The 25,605-nt window shown below is 38.1% G+C and overlaps 3 protein-coding genes across 3 annotated transcripts; 1 reads left to right on the forward strand and 2 right to left on the reverse strand.

Moving 5' to 3' along the window:
- Window positions 1-8,035: 8,035 nt before the first annotated feature.
- LOC121256644 (probable N-succinyldiaminopimelate aminotransferase DapC) lies at window positions 8,036-16,539 on the reverse strand. The gene is made up of 2 exons (XM_041157486.1): window positions 16,166-16,539; window positions 8,036-9,465 (listed from the first exon to the last, which is right to left on the reverse strand). The coding sequence occupies exons 1-2, from the start codon at window positions 16,397-16,399 to the stop codon at window positions 8,314-8,316; spliced, it is 1,386 nt and encodes a 461-aa protein (XP_041013420.1). The 5' UTR covers window positions 16,400-16,539; the 3' UTR covers window positions 8,036-8,313.
- A 3,827-nt stretch (window positions 16,540-20,366) lies between these two features.
- Window positions 20,367-22,370, forward strand: LOC121255255 (TLC domain-containing protein At5g14285-like). The gene is made up of 2 exons (XM_041155530.1): window positions 20,367-20,450; window positions 21,774-22,370. Exons 1-2 carry the CDS (start codon window positions 20,367-20,369, stop codon window positions 22,368-22,370), a joined length of 681 nt encoding a protein of 226 aa, XP_041011464.1.
- A 777-nt stretch (window positions 22,371-23,147) lies between these two features.
- LOC121256645 (protein NODULATION SIGNALING PATHWAY 2-like) lies at window positions 23,148-25,011 on the reverse strand. Its single transcript, XM_041157487.1, has 2 exons — window positions 23,368-25,011; window positions 23,148-23,255 (listed from the first exon to the last, which is right to left on the reverse strand). Exons 1-2 carry the CDS (start codon window positions 24,882-24,884, stop codon window positions 23,228-23,230), a joined length of 1,545 nt encoding a protein of 514 aa, XP_041013421.1. The 5' UTR covers window positions 24,885-25,011; the 3' UTR covers window positions 23,148-23,227.
- Window positions 25,012-25,605: the final 594 nt, after the last annotated feature.

Raw genomic sequence — 25,605 nt, forward strand, 5'->3', positions numbered from 1 at the left:
ACCAATGCCCCCTCAATATTTCAAAGTCTAATAAATGAGGTTTGTAAGCCTTACGTAAGGAGATTTGTCCTAGTTTTATGTGATGACATCCTAATATATAGTAGTATAGCAGAAGAGTACGTTAAGCATTTACAGTTAATTCTGGAAATTCTAAGGAGCCATAGCTTGCTGGCCAAGCCCTTAAAATGCACGTTAGCAAGTTCTGAGGTGGCTTATCTAGGCCACTTAATATCAGTAGATGAGGTAAGAGCAAACCCCGATAAAATCAAGGCTAGCACACAACCCTGGACACACATTACTATGGATTTTGTAGAAGGTCTGCCTCTCTCAGGGTTTTGATAGCTTGTGGGTGGTAGTTGATCGATTGACTAAATACTCCAATTTTATTCCCTTGACCCACCCATTCTTAGCCAAAACCCTAGCCCAATTGTTTATTAAACATATCTCAAACTTCATGACATGCCTCAATCCATCATTTTGGATAGAGGAAGTACTTTTACTAGCTTCTTTTGGTAGGGTTTATTTAGGTCATAAGGGATACAATTAGCCTTCAGTACCTCATACCATCCCAGAATGATGGCCAAACCGAAGTGGTGAATAAATGCTTAAAGAATTATCTAAGGTGCTTTGTGGGAGATAAACCTAAAGGGTGGGCTCAGTGGGTACCCTGAGCATAGTGGTGATATAATATCACTCAACATGCTTTTGTTTGCCTTACTCCATTTGAGGCCCTCTACGACTACCCACCCCCAAAATTACTACCCTATGTTCTTGGAACAACTAAAGTGGAGGCAATGGAGGAAAATTTGAAGTCTAGGGACCAAATCATTCAATTACTAAGGCATAACTCAAAATAGCTTAAGAAAGGATGAAAAAATATACAGATTTGAGGCAAAAATAACATATTTTGAAGTTGGGGGGTGTCCGAGTGGGTCTACCTTAGGCTTCAACCCTATCGAGGAAGAATTTGAAGTTGGTGCCCAGATTTTATGGCCCTTTCCAGGTTACTGAGAGGGTTGAAAAAGTGGCTTAACGGCTCTAGTTGCCACCTTCATCCTCCATTCACCCTGCCTTCCACATTTCCTAACTCAAGAGAAAGCTTGGACAATAGGTGGTGGCATACCAAACCCTACCTCTAGTGACTCAAACATACATCTTGAAGCTTTAACCAGAGGAGATCTTGGCACGGCAGCTTAAAAAAGTGACGAATCAACCCCTGGTGGAGTTGCTCACTCGCTGGGAAGGACAACACTCCGATGATGCTACTTGGGAACCATACCATCTGTTGAAGGAACACTACCCCTACCTTGCGGGCAAGGATAGAGGGTGATTTGTCACACATGGGCTGAATGAAGTCAACAACTGCTGGGCCAGTTAATGGGCTGACTTTACTTAGCTTATTTTACAAGGCTTGAGGGGACTAAAGTGATTTAAGTATTAAGAGCCTATGGCCCAATTGCATTGTTATTTTGCTTCTTAAGGGACATTAGGCCCACTAGTAGCCCATGTCTCGGTTTTATGCTTTCTGTTATTTCCTTTGCATTTTGATTAGTTATATCATAGGGGGAGAGTTCGGTGTGTGGAATCCTTAGTTGTTATTAGTGGCTAGGTTGGCCATAGTTTGTATCTTAAACAATATTTCAGAAACTTAGTTAATTTTCTCTCTTTTTACACTATTCTGGAGATACTCACCTTCGAAGTAAGATTACAAACAATCAATCTTACGCTATTAATTTTTTATGTGACATGCTTCTTATAGTTGCCAAACAGGAGTACCCACAACTCCAAACGCTTGAGATCATGCTGTTGAAATTACCAGATGAAGGACCACCAATACCTACGGTTCCAACAGACAAAGGCACTACAGAAAGAACGTGGGAAGAACGTGATCAAGGCTAAAACAGAAATATTCCTTTTAGCTGCATGGTTGTTATGATGAGCTGTATATATTTACGGATTCTTTTTATTTTATTTTGTATTTTTCCTTTTCTTCTATTCTTTGGACTATGTCTATAAATAGTGAGAGACGTACCGTACTTTAGATCATTACACTACAAGATATATGAGAAGAAGTTTCTTTAGCACTCTGCAACTTTCTATTTTAAGCTTTCTGCTCCATTTGTAATATGGTACCAGAGCTATGACGGATATCAATACCAATACCAACACCAACAAGTCCACAAACCCTCATCACCCAGCCAGCCCCTATTTCATTCAACCTGGAGAATGAGCTTCTTCCTTACTAATTCCTGAGCTCATCACGACTGAAAACTATGTTACTTGGGCATGCACAATGCGTCGTGCATTGAATATCAAAAACAAACTCGGCTTCTTGGATGGTAAGATTCCTAAACCAACTAATCCATCTCATCCCTTATTTGCTCCATGGGAACGTTGCAATGATATGATCATTTCTTGGATACAACATTCTGTTAGTATTGAACATCGATCCACTATAGCTTATGCTGATACTGCTGCAAATATTTGGAATGATCTCCGTGAGAGGTTTTCTATCCAAAATGCCCCTCGCATTTTCCAAATCACCAAAGTAATTTCATCTCTTGTTCAAGATACTGACTCTGTGAGCATTTATTACAACAAGCTCAAATGTTACTAGGATGAACTTGAAATATATGAACCAATGCCTTTATGCACCTGTGGTTCAGTCAAAACTCTCTCAGATTATCATCACCGAAGCAGGGTCATGCACTTTCTCGTGGGACTCCAGGACTCTTATGATTCAATACGTGCTCAAATTCTGCTATATGACCCACTGCCTACCCTCAATCGTGTTCTATCCTTAATTCAACAGGAAGAACGCAGATGACCACTCCATTCCATCCCTGCTCCTGTTGCCATGGTAACTCGAGGTCCCAACCCACGTCCTCCTGGTCGAAAAGAAAAATTATTTTGCTCTCATTGCAACACTTCTGGTCACTCTTTGGAACGCTGTTTCAAGGTCAATCCCAACCTTCCAGTTTGCTCACACTGTCGCATCCCTGGCCACACCAAAGAACAATGTTACAAGCTTAACGGCTATCCTCTAGGTCACAAAAACTCTTTCCAAAATAAATTTTCTGCTAATCATGTCTATTCTGAGCAGGAAGAAGCCAACAATGGTCCGCCTATTACTCAAGATCAATTCAACCGTCTTCTTGCTTTGCTCCAACAACAACAATCCATGGCCTCACTTCCAGCTACTAACCATGTCCACGCCATTCCTTCCAACCCAAGCATTCTCCCGATGACTGGTATACCTCTCTGTTCATCAGCATAAACACACACATCCACCAACTTCAGTGATGCACCATGGATCATTGACACGAGTGCTACAGATCACATGATCTGTAATCTCCAATTTTTCACACACAACATTACACATGTTGATCATGACGTAAGATTGCCAAATGGAACCAAAGTTGCTGCCACACATATTGGCGATGTACATCTATCCTCTCATTTAATTCTTAAAAATGCCCTTTGTGTTCCAACTTTCTCTTTCAATCTTATCTCAGCAAAATCCTTAACTCAAAATTCCAATTGTTGTTTGATTTTCTTTTCGGATTCTTGTTATGTGCAGGACCTTGCCTCTTGGACGGAGATTGGACGGGGGAGAGTGCATAATGGCTTATACCATCTTCAACACCAGCAATTACATTCTACTATTTTAGATTTTCTTTTTCCTTCCAAGTTTATCAATTCTGCTGTTATTACAAAATTTTATGACTATACTTTATGGCATTATCGTCTTGGACACAGTTCAATGACCCAACATGTTTTAAATAACATTCTCAACGTTGATGGGAATCTTTCAGTTAAACAAAACTTTCCTTGTGAAATTTACCCTTTAGCCAAGCTGCATAAGTTACCATTTCCGCAAACCACAAGCACTGTTTCAAAAGTTTTTGACCTTATATCTGCTGATTTATGGGACCCAATCCAACACAAGCTCATGATGGCTCGAAATATTTTCTAACCATCATTGATCAATTTAGTAAATGCACTTGGATTTATTTGTTAAAAGCAAAATCTGAAGCTAGTAATGCTCTTCAAAATTTTTGTTCTATTGTTGAAAACCAGTTTGAGAGCAAAATCAAGACCATTTGAACAAATAATGGAGGGGAATTCCAAATGCCATTTTTTTACCAAACCAAAGGAATCATCCATCAACTTACCTGCGTCACTACTCCTCAACAAAATGCCTTAGCTGAAAGAAAGCACCAACACATCTTGAACGTGGCGAGAGCTTTAAAATTCCAATTTGGTCTTTCCATGAAGTACTGTAATGAATTTATAATAACAGCAGTTTACTTGATAAATCGAACACCAACTCCAAACCTTGGGTATAAATCTCCTTTTGAAGTTTTATACAAAACTCAGCCTTCATACTCCCACCTTCGTGTCTTCAGATGTTTAGCTTTTGCATCAACATTAAGCCATGCTCGAACCAAATTTGATCCCAAGGATCAAAAAGGTTTATTTCTAGGATACCCATATGGTGTTATGGGATACAAATTACTTGATCTGAATACTCAGCAAGTCTTCATTTCACGTGATGTAGTTTTTCACGAAGATATTTTTCCACTTAAGACATCTACAAGCACATCTTCAATCCCACCACAAATATCTGTCCATTTTCCTAACAACTTCCCAACACAAAATTCTGAGAGAAGCCCCAGTCATTCCACAAAAAATTACATGCTTTCTTTTGATCGTTCTTATATCGAAGAAGTGAACAACCTAACCTCCATCGATATGCAAGAAACTCAGCCATATATTCTTCCTCATGACACTTCCCCTCCAGTCATTCCATGAAGGTCTAATAGAGTTCAAAAAACACCTGCATATTTACAAAAATTTCATTGTCAACAAGCTGTTGCACTCAACTCCTCACAATCGACATCCAAGCTACAAGGTCCTCTACAAAAATCCACTTCAGGAAAATCAAAGGTATTATTTCCTCTGTCTGCATCTCTGTCATATGATTTTCTTTCACAAAATTTTAAAGCCTTCACTACTTCAATTTCCTTGCACACCGAACCTTCCTGTTATGACCAAGCCATTCAAGACCCAACTTGGTGCAAAGCAATGAAGCAGGAATTGGATGCGCTCGAAAGTAATGAGATTTGGACCATTGAAGACCTACCTCCTGAGAAGAAACCAATTGACTGTAAGTGGGTTTACAAATATAAGTTCAAATCGGATGGGACAATAGAAAGAGCTAAGGCTCGATTGGTTGCAAAGGGATTTACTCAACGAGAAGGGATAGACTTCAATGATACTTTTTCCCCCGTTGCAAAGATAATATCCATTCGTATCCTCCTTGCAATTGCAGCAATCAAAGGATGGGACCTCTAGCAACTAGATGTAAACAACGCTTTTCTCTATGGGGAGCTTGAGGAAGAGATCTACATGCGTCCACCACCAGGTCATCCATATGCTGCCTCAAGCAAAGTGTGTAAGTTGCAGAAAAGCCTCTATGGCTTAAAGCAAGCATCAAGACAGTGGAATGCCAAGCTCACCTCTTCATTGATCGAATTTGGATTTGTACAATCAAAAGCCGATTACAGTTTGTTCATTAAGTCAACAGAAACAAGTTTTACAGCTCTGCTTGTCTATGTTGATGACATAGTACTAATGAGCTCAAGTGACCAAGCTACCGCTGCTGTAAAAAATTTCTTGGAATCCAAATTCAAAATCAAAGACCACGGAAGCCTCAAGTATTTTCTTGGGATGGAAGTAGCACGCACAAAAGGGGGAATACAGCTCTGTCAACGCAAATATGCATTGGATATTCTATTAGAAAGAAGATTATTAGCTTCAAAGCCATCCAACTTGCCTATGGAACCAAATGTGAAGCTTCGAAAGGATGAAGGTGCTCTGTTCAATGATCCATCTCTATACCGCAAACTAGTTGGAAAACTACTTTATCTCACTAACACTCGGCATGATCTGAGCCACAGTGTACATCTCCTAAGTCAATTCATGGAAGCACCACTTGTGCCTCACTATAATGCAGTCCTCAAGATCATTCGATATATAAAGAAAACACCTGGACAAGGGATATTTTTCTCTGCAAACTCCAAAATGGAACTACAGGCATACTCAGATGTAAGTTGGGCAAGCTGTCCAAACACAAGGCGATCAACCACTGGTTTTTGTATCTTTATAGGCAACTCACTTGTTTTCTGGAAATCAAAGAAGCAAACTATTGTCTCCAGGTCATCAGTCGAATCCGAGTATAGAGTTATGGCAGGCGTGGTATGTGAATTAACGTGGATTAGGTATTTCCTTAAGGATCTGCATATCATCATTTCAAAACCATCCACCTTGTGTTGTGATAATCTGGCCGCCATACACATTGCTGCAAATCCCATATTTCACAAGCGAACTAAACACATCGAACGAGATTGTCATCTAGTCCGAGACAAAATTGCAGAAGGCCAAGTGACAACTGCTCATGTTCCCTCTCATCTCCAACTAGCAGACTTACTCACCAAGTCACTACACTCTCCTGCCTTCACTAGGCTCATGTCCAAGATGGGAGTAGTCAACATATACTCTCCATCTTGAAAAGGGATGTTGAAATTACTAGATGAAAGACCACCAATACCTACGGTTCCAACAGACAAAGGCATTACAGAAAGAACGTGGGAAGAATGTGATCAAGGCTAAAACAGAAATATTCCTTTTAGCTGCATGGTTGTTATGATGAGCTGTATATATTTACAGATTCTTTTTATTTTATTATGTATTTTTCATTTTCTTCTATTCTTTGGACTATGTCTATAAATAGTGAGACGTACTATACTTTAGATCATTACACTACAAGATATATGAGAAGAAGTTTCTTTAGCACTCTGCAATTTTCTGTTTTAAGCTTTCTGCTCCATTTGTAATACATGCAACTACTCAAGCATATGATCATACTTCAAAATAAAGTTTATTGTGTTATGCAGCAAGAAGCCGTTGATTATGAGCATCAAGAAATTTGGGAAATGATCTAAGGGATAGTTGTTGAGGTTGCGCCATTGGTACCGGTTTCTATACGTAAAGCTTGGATCTATCTTATCTCGATGTTGTCTACTTGTACAATGTGAGATAGAGATCGATCCCCCTTCCAAGGAGTACTTAAGTCGCCACCAGAGATTTTTATCATTCGATCTTTTGATATTAATAAACTAGAGATGCCGATCATATCAAAGTTAGTTCTCATTACATGAATTGTTTGAGTTCATCTTGGGACCATGATGATAGACGTGAACCAAATTCCTGCATGGGGTTGGATCACTGCCCAAAGTGTTAGTTGAAGTAGAGGTGAGCTAGGTACATCCTAATGAGACGACTTTTGGGTGTTAGCAAAGCGGCACCAAAGAAGGAAATTAAAGATATCAAATCTAACCAAGCAGATCTTATTTTTGAGCATTTGCTCAATGGCAGCGGGAGCTCAGGTTATGGCAATAAAAAAGCAGGATCATTTGGTAAAAGCTGCAACTCATGGCTCCAGTGTGCACCAGTAGAGGGGAGAAAGTTGGCATAGAGCCAAGAACAAGCATTGGCATCCCATAGGCTGGAATCCCCCCTTGATCTTCCACCGACCCCCAAGCTCTTAAATTTCTACATTCAAACGAGGGTGGGGGATGATTTTTAAGAGGAAAGAAGCATCTTTTCCCTTTCCCCTCTCCTTCTGTTTCTCAATGCTGTTTGTTTGGTAATGTCCCCCTTTACGGAGGAAACATGATAAGGGAGCCTAATAATAAACAGCTTGTGTATGAAATTCACAACACACCAATAACCACAGATACAACACAATTACTGAGTTCTTGTTGTGGCAACTCAAAATACCAAAGTCAAATGTGTTCTATTAGAACATACGACAATATATTAGCAGGAACTGTGTAGTTATAACACGCGCACACACATAGAGGGGCAATGAAAAGAAAGGATGCTTGTTGACCCAACACCGTAAAATCTACAAGAGTAATGAATGTATTAGGAACAAAGGCGTAGGCGTAGAATGTGAATAAAAGGCATCTTCATCAAAACAATGGAAGGTTTGCAATAAGAGGCAATGATAAGAAAGGATCCACATGACCAGACAATCATAATTTAATGACTATCTAGGTTCGTAGTGATACTAATCTACTTCTACTCTTCTAGCAGAGTAGCAGAAGGAAATCCATGTGAAAGTTCAGAAAAAACTGTCTTCAATTAGGTAAAAGGAAGGATAAATTCAACCTCAAATGCTTAACATTGCAACACGAACGTTACCATCTCACTAACTAATGAAATCCATGTGATCATGCAGTTGGATCACTTTCTCATCAACTTCTCCTTCATCCTCTTAACTGCAGCCTTCAGAGTTTCCTCGTCCTTGCAGAACGTAAATCGAACTAGATTCTTTCCATCTTCAGGGTTCAAGTAAAATACGCTAGTCGGAATTGCTACAACCCCAACTTCCGCGATCAGATACTCGCAAAAAGCAATATCATTTTCCAGCCCAAAAGGGGTATGATCTACAACCACAAAGTAGGTCCCACTTGATGGAAATACCTTGAAACCGACAGCCTCCAATCCCTCCACTAAAATTGCTTTCTTTGTCATGTAGTCTCTCTTGAGCTCCTTATAGTAAGAGTCTGGCGCTCTAAGTGCTACTGATGTTGCCCACTGCATTGGAGTGGAAGTAGCAAAAGTGAGGAAAGCATGTGCCTGCCGCACTCCCCATGTCAAATGCGGGGGAGCTATTGCCCATCCAATTTTCCATCCTGTCAAGGAGAACGTCTTCCCCAAGGAATTCATGGTGACTGTACGCTCAAACATTCCAGGAAGAGATGCCATGGAAATGTGATCCATTTCAAAAGCCAACTTATCATAAACTTCATCGGTGAAAACCAAAACATCATTTTCAATGCAGAGAGATGCAATCACATTCAGTTCTTCTCTGGTGAACATCTTTCCAGTTGGGTTATGTGGAGTATTTATAAGTACTGCACGTGTATTCTTCGAGATAGCGGACTTCAGTTCATTGATGGGGACAGCAAAATCTGGAGGGCGCAATGTTACACATTTGACATTGGCACCAGCCATGGAGAGAGTAGCTTCATATGAATCATAAAAAGGAGCAAAGAGGATCACCTCATCACCGGGATTTATCAACCCCAGAATAGTAGCAGCAATCGCCTCTGTGCACCCAGAGGTAACTGTAACTTCCTTCTCAGGGTCAACTGAAAGTCCAGTATCTTTCTTGAACCGTTCAGCAATGGCATTGTTTAATTCTGGGACCCCATATCCACGAGCATATTGGTTTTTTCCATCCTTGATGGCTTGAATTGCTGCTTCCTTTACAAACTCAGGGCCATCAAAGTTGGGAAAGCCTTGACCAAGGTTTATTGCCCCATGCTTGATGGCAAGATTACTCATTTGAGTGAAAATCGTCGTTTTGAACTTCTCCAAGCGCTTCGCAACCTGTCAAACAATAGTTGACACAATAAAAATAATGACTAGCAATTCATTGTTTTAAGAGAAGGGAAAACTGCATAGGAGGTCTAGACATTAACAAGGCACTAACCAAAGTTTGAAAAGAAAGGGGCCAGGCTATCTCACTTCCAATGGACAAAAACTCATATTTGTCACATGCTTCTATGTTTGCATGCACATGTGATGTTTATATGCATGAAAGTGGACATGCATTTGCATTACATAGATGTCAAAAGCTTCTGGAGCTAATACAGTGAGAGGCAAAATTAAAGAATGGTAATAATTAGGGGTGTAACGGGTCTGGTTCGGTCCTATTTTGGACATATTTTAGAATTGAACCAGTATATAATGGTTTTGAGATTTGAAGAACCGATACCGCACCGATTACACCCCTAAACTAGTACTTCCGATTTTACCGGTTCCGGTCCGGTTTTTCCGGTATATTATATAGTATATATGATATATAATAATATCATGACAGATCTTAGATGCGGTCCTTATCGCATATGAATGTCTGGACAGCAGACTGAAAGCTGGTAGTGTTGGGGTTATTTGAAAACTAGACATGGAGAAAGCATATGACCATGTTAATTGGGATTTTTTGCTTGATCTCCTAAGGAGGTGTGGTTTTGGGGAAAGATGGAGATCGTGGATCCGTTGGTGTATATCTACGGCAAAATTTTTAGTTCTGATAAATGGAAGTCCAACGGGTTTTTTTAACAGTACACGAGGCCTTAGACAAGGAGATCCGTTGTCACTACTTCTGTTTGTTATTGTAATGGAGGCTTTGAGCAGAATGACCTCAGCCCTGGTTGCAAATGGGTGTGTGAGTGGTTATTCGATAGGATCCCCGGGAGGGGGACTTATTAATATTTCGCATTTATTGTTTGCAGATGATACACTTATCTTCTGTGAGGCAGATATCAATCAGATTTGTGTTTTAAAGGCCCTCCTTTGTTTTGAAGCAGTTTCAGGGTTGAAAGTGAATTTGGATAAATCAGAGATGGTACCTATCGGAGGTGTACAACGACTAAGACAATTGGCTAATACTTTGGGGTGTAAGATTGCTTCACTCCCTATGACATACCTTGGGCTTTCATTGGGGGCCGCCTCGCGAGCGGCTTCTATATGGGATACAGTGATTGAGAAAGTATAGCGTCAATTAGCAGGATGGAAGAGATTGTACTTGTCTAAAGGTGGTAGGATTACCTTGACAAAGAGTACGTTATCTAACTTACCAACCTATTTTTTGTCCTTATTCCCTATCCCAGCAAGTGTGGCGGTTCGCATTGAGAAACTTCAACGAGATTTCCTGTGGGGAGGATTGGGTGAAGAGTTTAAATTCCACCTAGTCAGATGGGAAAAAGTATGCAGACCTATCTCTTCTGGTGGTTTGGGCATTAGAAATTTAAGAATCTTTAATTGGGCGCTACTTGAGAAATGGTTGTGGAGATATCATAAAGAACCTGAGGCTTTGTGGAAACTGGTGATTGAGAGTAAATATGGAGAATTATGGGGGGATGGTGTACCAATGAAGTGAGTGGGGCTTATGGTGTGGGTTTGTGGAAACGTATAAGAAAAGGATGGGGGGTCTTTGTCAGGCACACAAGATTTTGTCTTGGAGATGGGACTAGGATCAAAGTTTGGTATGATATTTGGAGTGGTAATGGTGCTTTAAAGGATCTATTTCCTGTTCTTTTTAGGGTGGCAAGTGACAATGACGTCTCTGTGGCGGAAGTTATGGTGTTAGTGGGGGAACAAATACAATGGAACATTAATTTTAGCCGGGCGGCACATGATTGGGAAGTTGACAGTTTTGCAGCTCTTTTCAGCCACTTGTATTCACTCAAATGCAGTAATCATCAAGCTGATAGGTTGTGGTGGAAACATAGGGGAAAAGGCTTATTTTCGGTTCGCTCGTATTATAAATCGCTGTCTCAAGAACCTCCAACTCAGTTCCCTTGGAAAAGGATTTGGAGACACCAGGCGCCTCTCAAAGCAGTGTTTTTTGTGTGGACAGCTTCTTTGGGTACGATCCTCACAACGGATAATTTGAGAAGACGAGGGGTGATCATCGCAGATTGGTGCTGCATGTGCAGGAACGAGGGTGAATTTGTCGATCACCTTCTACTACATTGTGATATAACTCGAGAGATTTGGAATGAAGTATTCAAAAGACTAGGATTGGGGTGGGTTATGCCCGAGTCTGTAGTGGAGATGTTGGCTAGTTGGACAGATCTAAGAGGTAACCAACAGATCAAGGCTGTATGGAAGATGTTGCCTATTTGCGTTATGTGGTGTTTATGGCAAGAACGCAATGAACGAACGTTTGAGGACAAAGAAAGATCAATAGAGGAACTTAAAGCTTTCTTTTTTAGAACTCTTTGTACTTGGGCCAGTGCTGTTAACTATAATGGCCAAGATTTCCATGCTTTCCTTGTTTCTAATGCTCCTACTTAATTAGGACATTCTTTGTACTGAACGTGGCTTTTGCCTATTCTTTTATTTATAATATACTTACACTTATAAAAAAAAATATATAATAATATCGTGATAATATATTGTAGTATATTATAATATATATTATAATTGTATTATAGACTATAGTGATATATTATAATATATAATATAGTGATATATTATAATATATTATAATATATAGTGAAATAGTATAACTATTAATACAATAGACTATAGTGATATAGGATTTTAAAATTTAATATTATATTAATATAATAAAAAATTATTTTATATATAATTATATATATTATATATAATATAAAAAATCATGTAAAAAATATTTTATACAATATAAAAAATTAAAAAATATATATATGAACTGGTCTGGTCCGATGTTAGAAAAAGGAAAACTAAAACCGGACTGATTTTGACCGTTTTGAGAAAAATGAAACCAGTACCGGTCTAGTCCGGTTAACCGGTTCACCGGATTTTTTTTTTACCGGTTTAGTTATTACTAATAACTAAAAAAGTTGTAAAGGTTTTCACAAAAGGGAAAAGAAGAAATAAGCCACCAGATATTGGCAGAAGAACATACTGATTACCCAACACAGATCTTGTTTCAAACGTTGCAGAATTCTGTGGATTTCCTTTGATAACACAATACAGATCTTCTCTGGTAAACATCTTTCCAGTTGGGTTATGTGGAGTATTTCCTTTGGATTTCAATCAACAATCCAAGCACTGAGTACCCTAGAAAAAATGGAGAAAGGATATTGGACCATTTCGAGTTATAGCTTAGAATTGATCATAATTTGATGTATATCAACCAGGAGAATTGAATTAACATTTGAAATGACTTGGGGATGGCACCATGTAGCAGTTTCTACTGGATCTATTTCCTTTTCCAGAAACATATACCAGGAAAAAAAAAAAAAAAAAAAAAAACCTCCACTCACATATAAAAATAAAAGTTGGATGGCAGTGAAGAGGGCCTCACAATTCCGCTTAAAATGGGGGAGTTAAGAGTGGGAAGAGCCTTACTCCCAACCTCTATATTTTCCACAACAAATGCATGCCTAGCAAGCAAAGAGAAATGTTCTTCTTCATCCTAGATTGTGTCATTCTCAGTCCCGCCTATTGATGTGACACATTTTAGGTGGCTGTCAATGTAGTGATAGACATCTGAAGCCACTTGTAACATCTTTTTGTGAGGAAGCATTTCATTAAACTAAAAGGAGGGGGTGGGGAGGCCTTGAAAAATTCTCCGTTACAACCAATCCAATGCATAAAAATACAATTAACAAAGAGAAATGGTACCATGACAATGGCCCGGGCCAAAATTCCATGGCTACGCTGAGTAGGGCTGTAAATGAACTAATCAGTTTGATAGCCCACCCAATACTCGCTCAGTTAAATTCAAATCGGACTCAACTTGTGAAAAAAAACTCGCTTGTGAAAGTAGATACCTGCTCAGTTAGAAAATGACACATACCCAAATAAACTTGACTTGGCTAAGGCTTGTTTATGCCCAAACCGACTCAATTAAAGCTCATTCATACATCGATGAAAGTATATATATATATATATATATTCACAATAGTTAATAATATAAGCATAGAAACTTTTATAACTAAGGGCTAGTTTGGTTATACAAACCAAACCATCTCATCTCATCTCATCTCATATAATCATTACAACTTTCTCAAACTCACACACAAAATATAATAAACAATCAACTTTTTCAAATCTCAAAACAAAAATAATATTAAAAAATTATATTCTAACAATATTTTATTCAATTTTCAACTTTTATCTCATCTCATCTCATCTATGTAACCAAACAAGACCTAAATATATAGTATGTAACCTAATTACTTATGCTTAGTCACTTCATAGTTATATGTTATTTATTTAATTACTCAAGTCATTAAATTATAGTAACTATTTTTATAATTTGTACCATAGTTAGGCGGTAGGACTAAATCATTTCATATACTAGTACGTACTATGTATGAACCATATATGAAATATTGATATATACCATTATATTATGGGTATAATATTAGTAATTTATGTAAACAAATAATATATGGTTATTATGAATAAATATCAACTAGTTACATATTAATTATTTATAAATTTTGGTAATTTTCTAATTCAATAAAGGGTCTACTTGTTAGTTGTAAAAATTCCATTAAATTTAGATTTTTTTTAATTCTCTAATTTTTTAATTATTAAATTTTATTTAAAAAAAAATAACTTGAACCAAGCCAACCCGAGCCAACTCGGCTCGAGCTCGTTTTTGGGTCGAGCTAGGAGCTCTTCTCATCGAGCCAAGCTCAAACAAAAATAATATAAAAATCTCGAGCTCAACCAAAGACCAGCTCGGCTCAATGACAGCCCTAACACCGAGGAAATAATAATCATAACAGGCAGTTTAATTTCATAAAATCTTCAATGGAATCTCCCACACCCTCATCCTCCATATACTCGGAGAAGAGAGAAAGGCCAAAAGCCTGCTTCAGGGAAAATTAGGAACAGCAAACTGTCTCCTGGAGAAAGTATCTAAACTGCCGAAAGGTCGATGTATAGAGAGGCATGTGGACTGCACACACATGGGGGAAGTTTGATCTGACTGTGTAGAACGATGTATCCAAGGGCATAATGGTCAAGAGAGGTGGCACATGGCAGCTGGAGAATACTGGAAGGCGGCAGATCAGAAGTTTTAGCTTCCCAACAAAAGGATGGAGGAAAGTAAGAGGATAAACATATAAACAACCGGGAAATAAGCCAAAGGATTTCCTAGGAACAAAAAACCTGGTAAAAAAAGGGCTAGATCTCTCGGCTTGATGACAGTGCATGGTAGTCGCGCATGATGGTGACGGCGCATGGCAGAAGGGGGTGGTAGAAGGAGGGATGGCAGTTTTGATGGTATAGGTGGTGTGGAGTGGAGTTTTGATAGGTAGGGAGATGTAGATGTAGATCTAGCCTCCAAGAAAGACGGGGGAAGAAAAACTTGGGAAAAAAATAGAGGGGGAAGATGAACCAACTTAAAACATGCTACATCACTTGCTGTGACTTGGGATGAAAAAATATAGGATGAAGAGTGGCATTGCTTGGCAAACTTGTTTCCATTGAAATATAAACAAAATCATAAATAGTTCGGGTGTTTTTTATAGGGGAAAAAAAAAAGACATCGGGGAACTCATAGAACAATTGATGAAAAAGAAAAAGGGGGTGTCACTTTATTGAAAGTTCCCAACGAAGTACAACATGGAGATGGCAATCTTCTGCAATACCCAACTCTCAGGAACTACGAGAAAACCACATACGGCAGTCCAATACAAGTAAATAAAGTAAACTACATAGAGAATTAGCATAATACTAATGCAACTAAAATCTCGTCAGGCTCAGCCCAACCTTCTTTGTTATCGTACATCATAACATATATGATATGGTTTCATGCTTCGCTAGGACGCCAATTCCACAGTGGACCTAACCTTCATAGGCATCTACCGTGATGATGCATGTGTATAAATGAGGCTCCAAATTCCAATCCAACCACCATGAAAAGACAAACTTCGAATAGATTCAGTAAACAAAACCAAAATTATAGCATGCAACAAAGTGGATTTGAATCTATGAAAAGATAAGACTTCAAACGCTTATTGAACTTATAAAAGAATAAGTCCTATAATGAATTCTATTCCCGATTTCCATTTCTATAATTGGGTTGGGAGATTCTCCTCTTTTTTTATAATTTTTTTATGATATTTTCCATTTTAGAGCATATAGTAACTCATATATCCTTTTCGGTTGTTTCAATTATAATTTCAATTCGTTTGATAATCTTATTAGTTAATGAAAGCGTAGGACTATATGATTCATCAGAAAAAGGCATAAAAACTACTCATGAAACAAGCAAAAATTCAGATAAAATGAGAAATGAATATAAAAAATAAAATAAAAAGGCTTCATAGCCGGTTAGAGATAGCAATGATTGTAACAGAAATTGGTCAAATTCTTTTTTATTCCTAAAAGACATTCAGATGCTACGAAGAAAAAAGCGGAGAACCCATTTCCTTTTAAATTGACATCAAATACAACAAAACAAAGAAGAAATTATTCTTATGTTACCAAAAGACAAAATGGGGGAACAGCCATTGTACTTCAAACCCGACCAAAAAAAAAAAGAATCAAAATATAACCAAAATAAAATGGGTAATACCTGCAAAGGCTGAGCGGTCTTCTGGATCGACTCGCTAGTAGTAGAAACAGTGTCTTTCTCAGTCGAAACGGTGGACATGGTGGGCACGAAAGATGGGTAACCACAGCTCCTTCCTCTTCCGCTCCCAATTCTAACACTGAAGCTCCCACTCAAATGCTTTGACAAGGAAAGAAATGACGATGTCGAGTGCCTGAAGCGCATTTGAGGGAATGTCCAGGTGCATTGGACATGCATGACTGATTTGTGGACCTAATATACAGTCGGGATTCCTCAAGGTTTTGTACGAAAGAATTGAAGGAAGTAACACTGAACTTTTGAGGTGAGGTCAGGCTCTGTTGGGAATCAACTATTTCATCTTTTCAGTTTTCACGCCACTTTGCATCGAATATATGACTTTTTTGTGGACTGATTTGGGTTTGGGCTCAGAGCGTTTCGGTTAGGTACATCCAGGCGTGGCTTGTGCCACATACTATATGGACTTGTCTGGTTTTTGTAGGCTCCGTTGGTTTCTGGGCCGAGATGTCAATAAATCCGAAAGACCTTTAACAAGCCCAAAATAATATTCCCGAGTTATTAATTAAATTGGAATTTAATTGAGATTTTTTAGGGAACAAAGTATAGATACATAACATAACATGGATGGTGTTAGCGTCGTGTTTCTTATACTTTTGGGTCAGATTCCAGCAACTTAAATCTTGGTCCTTGCACCTACACACTTAAGAAAACACAGAGAGTGGAGGGCCTTGGTGGAGGCCGGGGGGTCTCTGATGCTTAAGTCAATATATCTCCTTAAAAGTTTGTGCGAGAGCTTAAAGAAATTAAAGAGAGTCCTTCGTACCTGAGAGCAGCTTTTATACTAGGTTTTTGGGTGTGGACAACCCATACCTTACCTCAGGCCTCAGGGAGTTCATGTCACTTCAACTGTTCACCTAGTCAGCATTCCTTTAATACAGTGTGGCTCCTAAGGTGGTGTCATTAATGCGGCGTAGAGTCTGGGAGCGACGTCATTAATGCAGCATGGCTCCCTAACTCACTTTATCCTGTGGAGGTTCATTGTTAAGCCTTTTTATGCCTACTGTTAGGAGATCGAGGGTTCTCCGCATCTTTCTCTCACCTGCATGTACATGTTCTAGAGAGCTAGGCATCATTCGAGAGTGTCAGGGCGGCAAGTCCCACTGCCCCTACCGTTCGTCTTTCCCACGTGAGGGTTGCTTCTTGGGTTGGTCTTGCTCATGGGCCGAGTACTCTGTCGAGGCTCATTGATTCCTTTTAGAAGATGGTTGTTGGGCCTGATTGAACTCTCTCTCTCCCCCTCCCTCAAAGATCCCTTATGGGTTTCCTATACGAACCAATAAACGGGAAAATCCCCTTACAGATGGGATAATATTTATTCTCGTCAAGATATAGATACATAACATAACATGGATGTTATAATATTTATTTCCGTCAAGACTTAGTATGTAATAAGAATTTTTCGACTTCAATAGATATTTTAAGACCCACTTCACATATTTATCTCTCTATGAGGAGATAAAAAGATTTAATTGAGATTTTTGAGTGAACAAAAAATAGATACCTAACGTGGATGGTATAATATTTATTACGTCAACACTTAGTATGCAATAAGAATTTTTTTATGTTAATAGATATTATAACACCCACTTCACATATTTATATCTTTGTAAGGAGATTTTGATCCATGTCAAGCAAATTTGTGTAAAATACCCATGCTCAAAAACATGCAATCTCAATCTTTATATCGTGCAATTGGAATTTGGTTTAGTCCTAATGCAAACTAGACCAAGTCTAGGGTATCTTGTGTGTTTCATGTGAGCTTCATCCAACCAGTTAGTCATCAAATTTATTACAGATATTTCTAGTTGGTATAGATATGTAATTCTCATTCAATATTGGTATTGATCTTATAAGATTGTTTGGAAATACAACTATTTTCAGATATTCTTAAATTACTTCATTATTATTCACTACTATTTCACTACTATTTATAGATCATCTAAAATATTCGTAGTATCCAAATAGAGCCTGTGAGACTTGTTATTAAGTAGAGGAAGTGTTGTATTTATTCATGCCAACTATTTGAAGTACGGTCTTCACACGCTTTTTCTATTTCTGTTATTTCTATGCCTTTGTTTGGATAGTAAGATGAGATAAGAGGATAAATGAATAGTAAGTAACGAAATGATTTAAGTTAAGATGTTTTATGAGATTTTGATAATGAAAGAGAAAATATTGAATAAAAATATTATAGAGCTAAAATATTGTTAGATATTTGTTTTGATATTTGAAAAAAATTAAATTATTTTTTGTGTTTTTTTTTAAGTATAGAAAAATTATAATGATTAGATAAAAAATTTGAACATTTAAAATTAAAAAATATTTATGTTTATTATATTTAGATGCTGAAAAATTCCCCCATTGTCTTGGGGCACTAGTCCCTAGCTAACTATTAAAAATTGTCAATTATATATGTAACCATAGTCTATAACCACGCGACTCTTAAAAGGCAAGTCAACAACTGCGTGCGAGCCAATTAAACCTCGACAATTAATTTGTCCATAATTTATTAGCCAGCACAAAATTGTGGACGTACGTACAGTTTGACACATCTTTTAAACTTGAATAGTGGCACTATAATTAATTAATTAATTAATTTTTATAATAAAAAATATTATTACAAGCACAAAGCACAATGACAATGTATGAATTCAGAAATATTTTATTAAAATTCTACCAATAATATCTGTACGTGTAAATGTTATAACTAAAGGCCGGGATGATGTTTGGTAAGACGATACTCTATCAATGTTGATGAAGTGATCTAGCTCGTCGTTCCATTTGCAGATAAATATGGTTGATTATATATATATATATATATATATATATATCTTCCAAATGTTGATCAGATCATGATTAATAGTAGATTAAATTGTCACACTTTTCACATCATGTACTAAAAAACCTAGTCTATATGTAATATATCATTTAATTTATATCAATCATTGCACCATGTTTTCATGGTACTATTAATTAAAAAATGTGGCCTAGATTTTTATTGAATAACTTAATTAGTTTATATATTTCAATGTTATTTATAACACAAAATTACTTCTATATATATGTGATCGATAATGCTAGATCAGTTTGATTTGATCAAAAATCAAATAAGATTCTCAAAATGTGAGATAGCTTATATATATGCTTTTTCTTAGAATGTCAAATTATAATTAGTTTATGTTTTCCAAAATACTCCTATATATATAAAGAGAAAATAGATCATATAAATGTAACATTAAATAATGGTATTGTTATGGTCTCCCAACTAAACCAAAAAAATATATAGCACTAATTAATTATTAGGAATCTTGAAAAATACGGCCAGAATCAAACCTATTATTGCAGCCTAAAATAACTACAATCCAAATAAGAAAACCATAATATATAGAAAAAAAAGGAATCATATAATTTAAAAATGGTTTAATAGATCAATTAAAAATTAATAATAATGTTGCGAGTCCTCCTAAATATGGGGACAAAGCATCCCAACCTATCCTAGTATTTAATACATAAAAACTTCAATGAAAAGTCCAAAATAAATATACATGTTAAATCCCTGATAGGGCATATTCTTAGGAATCTCTCCCACTGTCACTGTGATTCCCGCCCAACGACGCTAGGCTTACGCAAGACTGAGATGGATATGCCAACAGCCAAGACCTCTCTCTCTCTCTCGCTCAGAAAATACAATATTAAAACTGCTGCATGTCTTAGTGGTGAGATGGTTTTCCTTTAGTAATTTTATAGAAGATTGGAGCGATTAATGATTTTTTTTTTTAAAGGAGAAATACCATCATTAATTCATCAAGAAGAATTTATATCTATGACTGAATATATGCGGAAACATCCTCGTATCAACCATTTAGAGCTTTACCAGTACGCTATTGGACTGGTCTAGACTTTACTATTGCTAATACTCTTTACAATCAAATGTTTAAGAGACAACACTCTGCTTAAACAGAGACTCAGGCTCACCCCTCATAGAAAAGGAGGATTTAACCTCTACGGACAAACCGTCTAAAAGACAAACTCTTTTTTTTTTTTTTAACTATATAATATTAAAGAAAACAAGATTGAAAAAAGGACAGATTACAATTTAGACCAGTTCCGGTAGACTTTGGAATCTATGACGGCCTTGAAGGCCACAATCTTTTCTCTTTTTAGCCACAATAGATCTGAAAGATCTGATGGTGGAGATTCTGGTGATTCGGCAAGTGTGGCGGGAAAAACTATCGGAAGGGATGACACTTGAGGACCGCGCACAATTGTGAGCGGCGCGTGAGGACCACATGCGATGATTTTCGTAAAATCACTACTATCCTCTGAACGATTTGTAGCATGTGAGCTAGTATTTTTGTGTTGCGTGTGTCTTTCGAGAGTTGCCAGAAAACTGTAGATCTGACTTTTTCACCTTAAGGAAAAAAAATTAAAAATTAAAAAAATTAAAAAAAAAAGAAAAGGAGAGGAGAAGGACGAGAAAGCCTCTGACAAAAATTTGATCTAAAGGCTTTTTTGGCGTAAGAGAGAGGAAGAGAGGGTGAGAGAGAATATATTTAATTTATGTTACAACACTTCAAACAATTAATAATGATTTTTTGTTTTGGGAAAAAAAGAAAGATCAAAAGATAATCAGGTCCACATGAGTTGCTACAAAAAAAAACCCTTATATATGCATATGGTTAGTTACTTCATATTTGTGATGAAAACTATTATATCTTATTAAAATAAGTCAATTTTTTATAATAAATAGTTATTTTTTTAACAAGAAAATTATAGCTTAGATTATGTTTATGTCTCTTGACATTATATATATATATATATAGAGAGAGAGAGAGAGAGAGAGAGAGAGATGCACACATGAATACAACATGTGCTGTTGGAGAAATAATGCAGTGTATTTGAAACTATTATATTTCTACGAATAAACCTAATTAAGGTAAGTTTTGGATAGTGAGATGAGATGGTTTTAGATAAAAGTTAAAAGTTGAGTAAAATATTGTTAGAACATTATTTTTTAATATTATTACTGTTTTATGATTTGAAAAAGTTAAATTATTTATTATATTTTATGTGAGAATTTAGAAAAGTTATAATGATGAGATGAAATGAGATAAATTAAAGTGATTCTTGAATCCTATGCTTTAAAGTTTACGGAAGTTCATGAACACATTCTGCATCCTACTCAAGTACATGCACAAAACATTCAAAACATAATCTAGAGATTTTGATCACAAGGAAACCCAAAAGTCGTATTTTGTTAAGATATTCATAAATATTAGGATCAGAGTACTACATACGTACGTATGAACGCCATCAAAACTAACAATCTTATCTGAATTAGGTAATTAATTAGTTGATTCTTTTTATAAGAAAAAAGCTATCTACAGTCAAGGAACATAACCGTGGGGGAGTTGGTGCTTATGTGGAAAATGAGACGGCACCATTTTAGTCAAATAGAAAACGGTGCGTTTTCGTCCCATCCCTTCGTCTTTTGAAGAATCCCCATTTTGCATCTCCAAACACCGAGCACTAGAACTTAGTCATCGACTACAGCATCGCGTACTTCTTAATGGACCTTTTCCATTTCATCGTCTTCAACCCCAGAGACCTCATCTTCATAGCCAACCACTTGGTGACACTTTTCGCCTTCCTCACGTGTCGGTACCTAGTCTCTCATGGTACCTGCGCCATACTCGTGCTCCTCATCCTTGCCGAGGTCACTTGCGCGTGCCAGAACAATTGGACGCTCGTAAATGCTTGGAAGAACGATGTCGTATTCGCCACGAAACTGTATGGTCTCCTATCTGCCCCCTTTTACACAGTGTATTCGATTGTCAGGGGTCTTGTGGGACCGTATTTTGTGTACAAAATGTTTACGTTTTATTCTAGTGGGGCAGCAAAGAGTGTGATCCCAAAATGGGTGTGGGTTTCTTGGATTGCTGTAATTCTTACGGCTATTTCTGTTAGTATATTGTGGGTTTCGAATCTTTGGTTTACAGAGAAAGAACGGGAAAACTGGAGAACGGGTTTCGAATCTTCTAACAGTAGGAGCAATGCTATGATGCCCAAGGTAGTGAAGAAAACAAACACTGTTCTTGCCTTGCTCAATAATTTGCAGCCATATTGGTAGAAGACGAGAGACCCCACGAAGACGATAATAACCAACGAAAAAAATTTCAACCCACGAAGACGAGAGACCCCTCCCTTCAAAGAAGAAGAGCTCTGAATGCAGCTCTGTCCTTTCTATTTTCATATGTTTTCATTTCTTTAACTGATAGGCTGACGTGGTAGGATGACTCCCCCGCAGTTACAACTCTCGACTATACATAAAAGAACTGTTTTTATAATCCGTGATAATTTTACCTACGTGGCACAATGGCATCATTTATTCCATGTTCTTTAATTTTGGTATATACTGAAGTGCATATATAATTATATAACTAATTAATTCGAAGCAAACCCAAAATTAGGACAATAGTACTTATTCTTATCCATTTTATTAGCTAATTTTATTTATTTTTTGGTTAAGATCAACTTGTTTTTTTTTTGGATAAACTTTTTTGAGGAGAGTTACAGTTATGAAGAGATTTTATAAAATTAAACCTATAAATTAATGTGTATTTATATAATAACATTAGATCATTTACTTTATAATAAAAGTAATTTTACAATCTGACATATCATATGAAGTCATATTAGCAATTATTTCTCAACTCTTCTCATCCACGTGTAAACCGATGCCACAAGTCTGAAAACTTAATTTTTATTTTTTTTGGCATGGTTAAAAATCCAAATAATGAACATGAACAGATGCAATATTGAAAACGAAATCTGAAAGATAGGATAAGTACATATTGTTCAAAGATAAAACCAAACAGACAAAAGTGTGCAGCTTGGTTAATGGTTATATCCTTTTCAGGCCGCCATCGCACATTTTTGTCCTGCATGCACTACTACGTACAAACCTTGACGAGAACTGGAGAAGGTTCAAAGCCCACATCGATCTGGGTGTTGGCTAGAAAACATAAAAACACAGTAAATTAAAGATGATGGAACGCAGAACAATCTGAATATATATAAAACTCACAGAATTAATAGGGTAAAAAAAAGGCTGAAATTAAATATACAAGTCAGAGTCCGAAGGTGTCCAGACAGAGGCTGACAGCAAACGCCGAGATTTCCACCCTAAAGCGATTTTATTATTTGCTAATTCCTCCACCCTATAGCCGTCGTTGAAGAGTCCCAGCAAAAGCTTCGCTTGACAGTGATTGGCAAAGCTTATGGGTACAGCCCTGAGTCCACTCGTGGCCAACCACTCCCCCGAAGAGCCACCCGAATTACTGTCGTCGTCCCCTCGAGCACGGTAGATCCGAGCTAATGACCCGGAAATGCGGGGCCCCAAGAAGACTCGCTCCACCAAAGCTCGGGTCCTACTGTGCATGGGGAAACCGGCCTCGAGTGAGTCGTACAAGGCGGAGTAGTGGTGGAGAGTGTCCAAAAACCTGCCCACGAATCCTCCTTCCCCAATGGGTCCGACCTCCTCTTCCACCATCGTCACTATCCTCGGGGTGAGAGTCTTGGCTCCTGATAAAAACGAAGCCACGGAGTCCGGTGACCGGTGGTTGAAGTGGGGGAGGTGCAGCATGCAGTTGACTACCAGGGCCTCGCCTCTCACTAACTTCAGAGCGGACGGTCGGAACGTCTCGTCCGAGTCCAGCCTGCACTGGTGAAAAGAGAAAGGTTGACCGATAGACGCCGCGAAGGCGATCAAACGGCGACCGGTCTCCTGGATGGTCCCGATCGATCGTCGACCGCTGCCGGACCCACCCCTCGAAATCGCGGTGATCCTGAGGTGTGGGGCGGGGGGCCCGTCCTTCCTGGAAACCAATGCTTGCATGAGAGAGGCCCATTGGATTCCCTCCATGATGTCGTAGTCGACGATGTGTACCCGCCTGTCGTGGGACACCGCCTCAAGAATGGCTTGGTTAGCCGTGAAGTGGCCGAACTTAACGTAGGGTGACATATCCTGCAGCAGCTGGAACGCCGCGAGGACGTCCGCCTGATGGTGCTGTTCATCGCGCTGTGGTCCATTGCCGATTAGGTTCTTGGACTGAACACCGCCGGTGCCTTCGAGCAAGCACTGCAGGGCCTCTGTGAAATACGCCGCTAATCTTTCCATGTTGGTTCCATCTGTGGGAGAGACCAACTCCTTGAGCCGAACCAATATCACCCGGGCCAGATCCCGGCTTTTGTTAACGCCGGTTAGAGCCTCCGCCGCCGCAATCAGGAGGTGGACTAGCCTTAGACCCTTGCAATCGTCGTTGTTAGCTTCATCATCCACGGCCATCATGTCCGCAGATTCAGAGTTGGACGAACCTCCTTCGACAACGTCAACCTCGCTCGGAAACAGGTTAAAATTCAATCCTCCATCGTCCATCATCGATTCGATGAGGTCCTTGAATTCGTCGTGCCCTGCAAGAGACTCCCAATCAACAATAGGAGGCCAGTTTTGCCGGTTACAACCATAGTCATGTTCAGTAGGGCTGGTGGTGGTTGTTGTGTTGTTGCTATAAACTGAACAGTCAAGTTCAAGGGTGTCTTCCATGGCCATAGCCATAGCTATTGCTGAGCTGACCAAGCTCATACGGTACGAGCTAGAGAGAAGTGTGTGTCGGTTGGTCTGAGACGTGTGGAAGATGCAGATTTAAAAGGGTTTGGAGAGAGAGAGAGAGAGAGGAAGGAGATGAAGCAAGAGACAGCTAAGGTTTGCAACTTGCTGATATCGAAGTTGCAACTGATTGGGTTTTTGAGGTTTTCTTATTACTATTTTCTTTCTAATTAAAATGAATAGAGGTAATTTTCAAGCACGCAGCATCTGATGAGAGAGAGATATAGATAGAAGTTGCGTTGGGTTTTATATGTATTTATATATGCATCAGTACTCTGCGCGCGCGTCGTAATCAGATTTCATTTTATATGTAGACAGACTATAATTAATTTGGTGCCCTCTCAAGATATTTTTGAATGAAAAATGATATTTGAAGTCGTAGATTGTGTAAGTATCATATAATCTTTTTTATAAAAGTGAGTAAAATAAAATTTATATAAAAAAAAATTAATTTTTTAATAATAAATCACATTATTTTTTAAAATAATTGCATAACGTTTGATTGTTGGTAGCATTACTCTTTTTAAAAATGAATCCAATGTCCATTTGCGGTTCCTACCACCTTTGCACTCCTTTTTTTTAACTAGGGACTGTGCCACACACAGTACTTGCTAGCTCTACTTGCATGCACCTAACAACCTTCAAAGCTGCTAATAATTCTATATGGAAAATGATGTATTTATGAGCCATGAAAGCT

This window comes from Juglans microcarpa x Juglans regia, chromosome 3D, assembly GCF_004785595.1.
Source record: "Juglans microcarpa x Juglans regia isolate MS1-56 chromosome 3D, Jm3101_v1.0, whole genome shotgun sequence".
Lineage (NCBI taxonomy): Eukaryota > Viridiplantae > Streptophyta > Magnoliopsida > Fagales > Juglandaceae > Juglans > Juglans microcarpa x Juglans regia.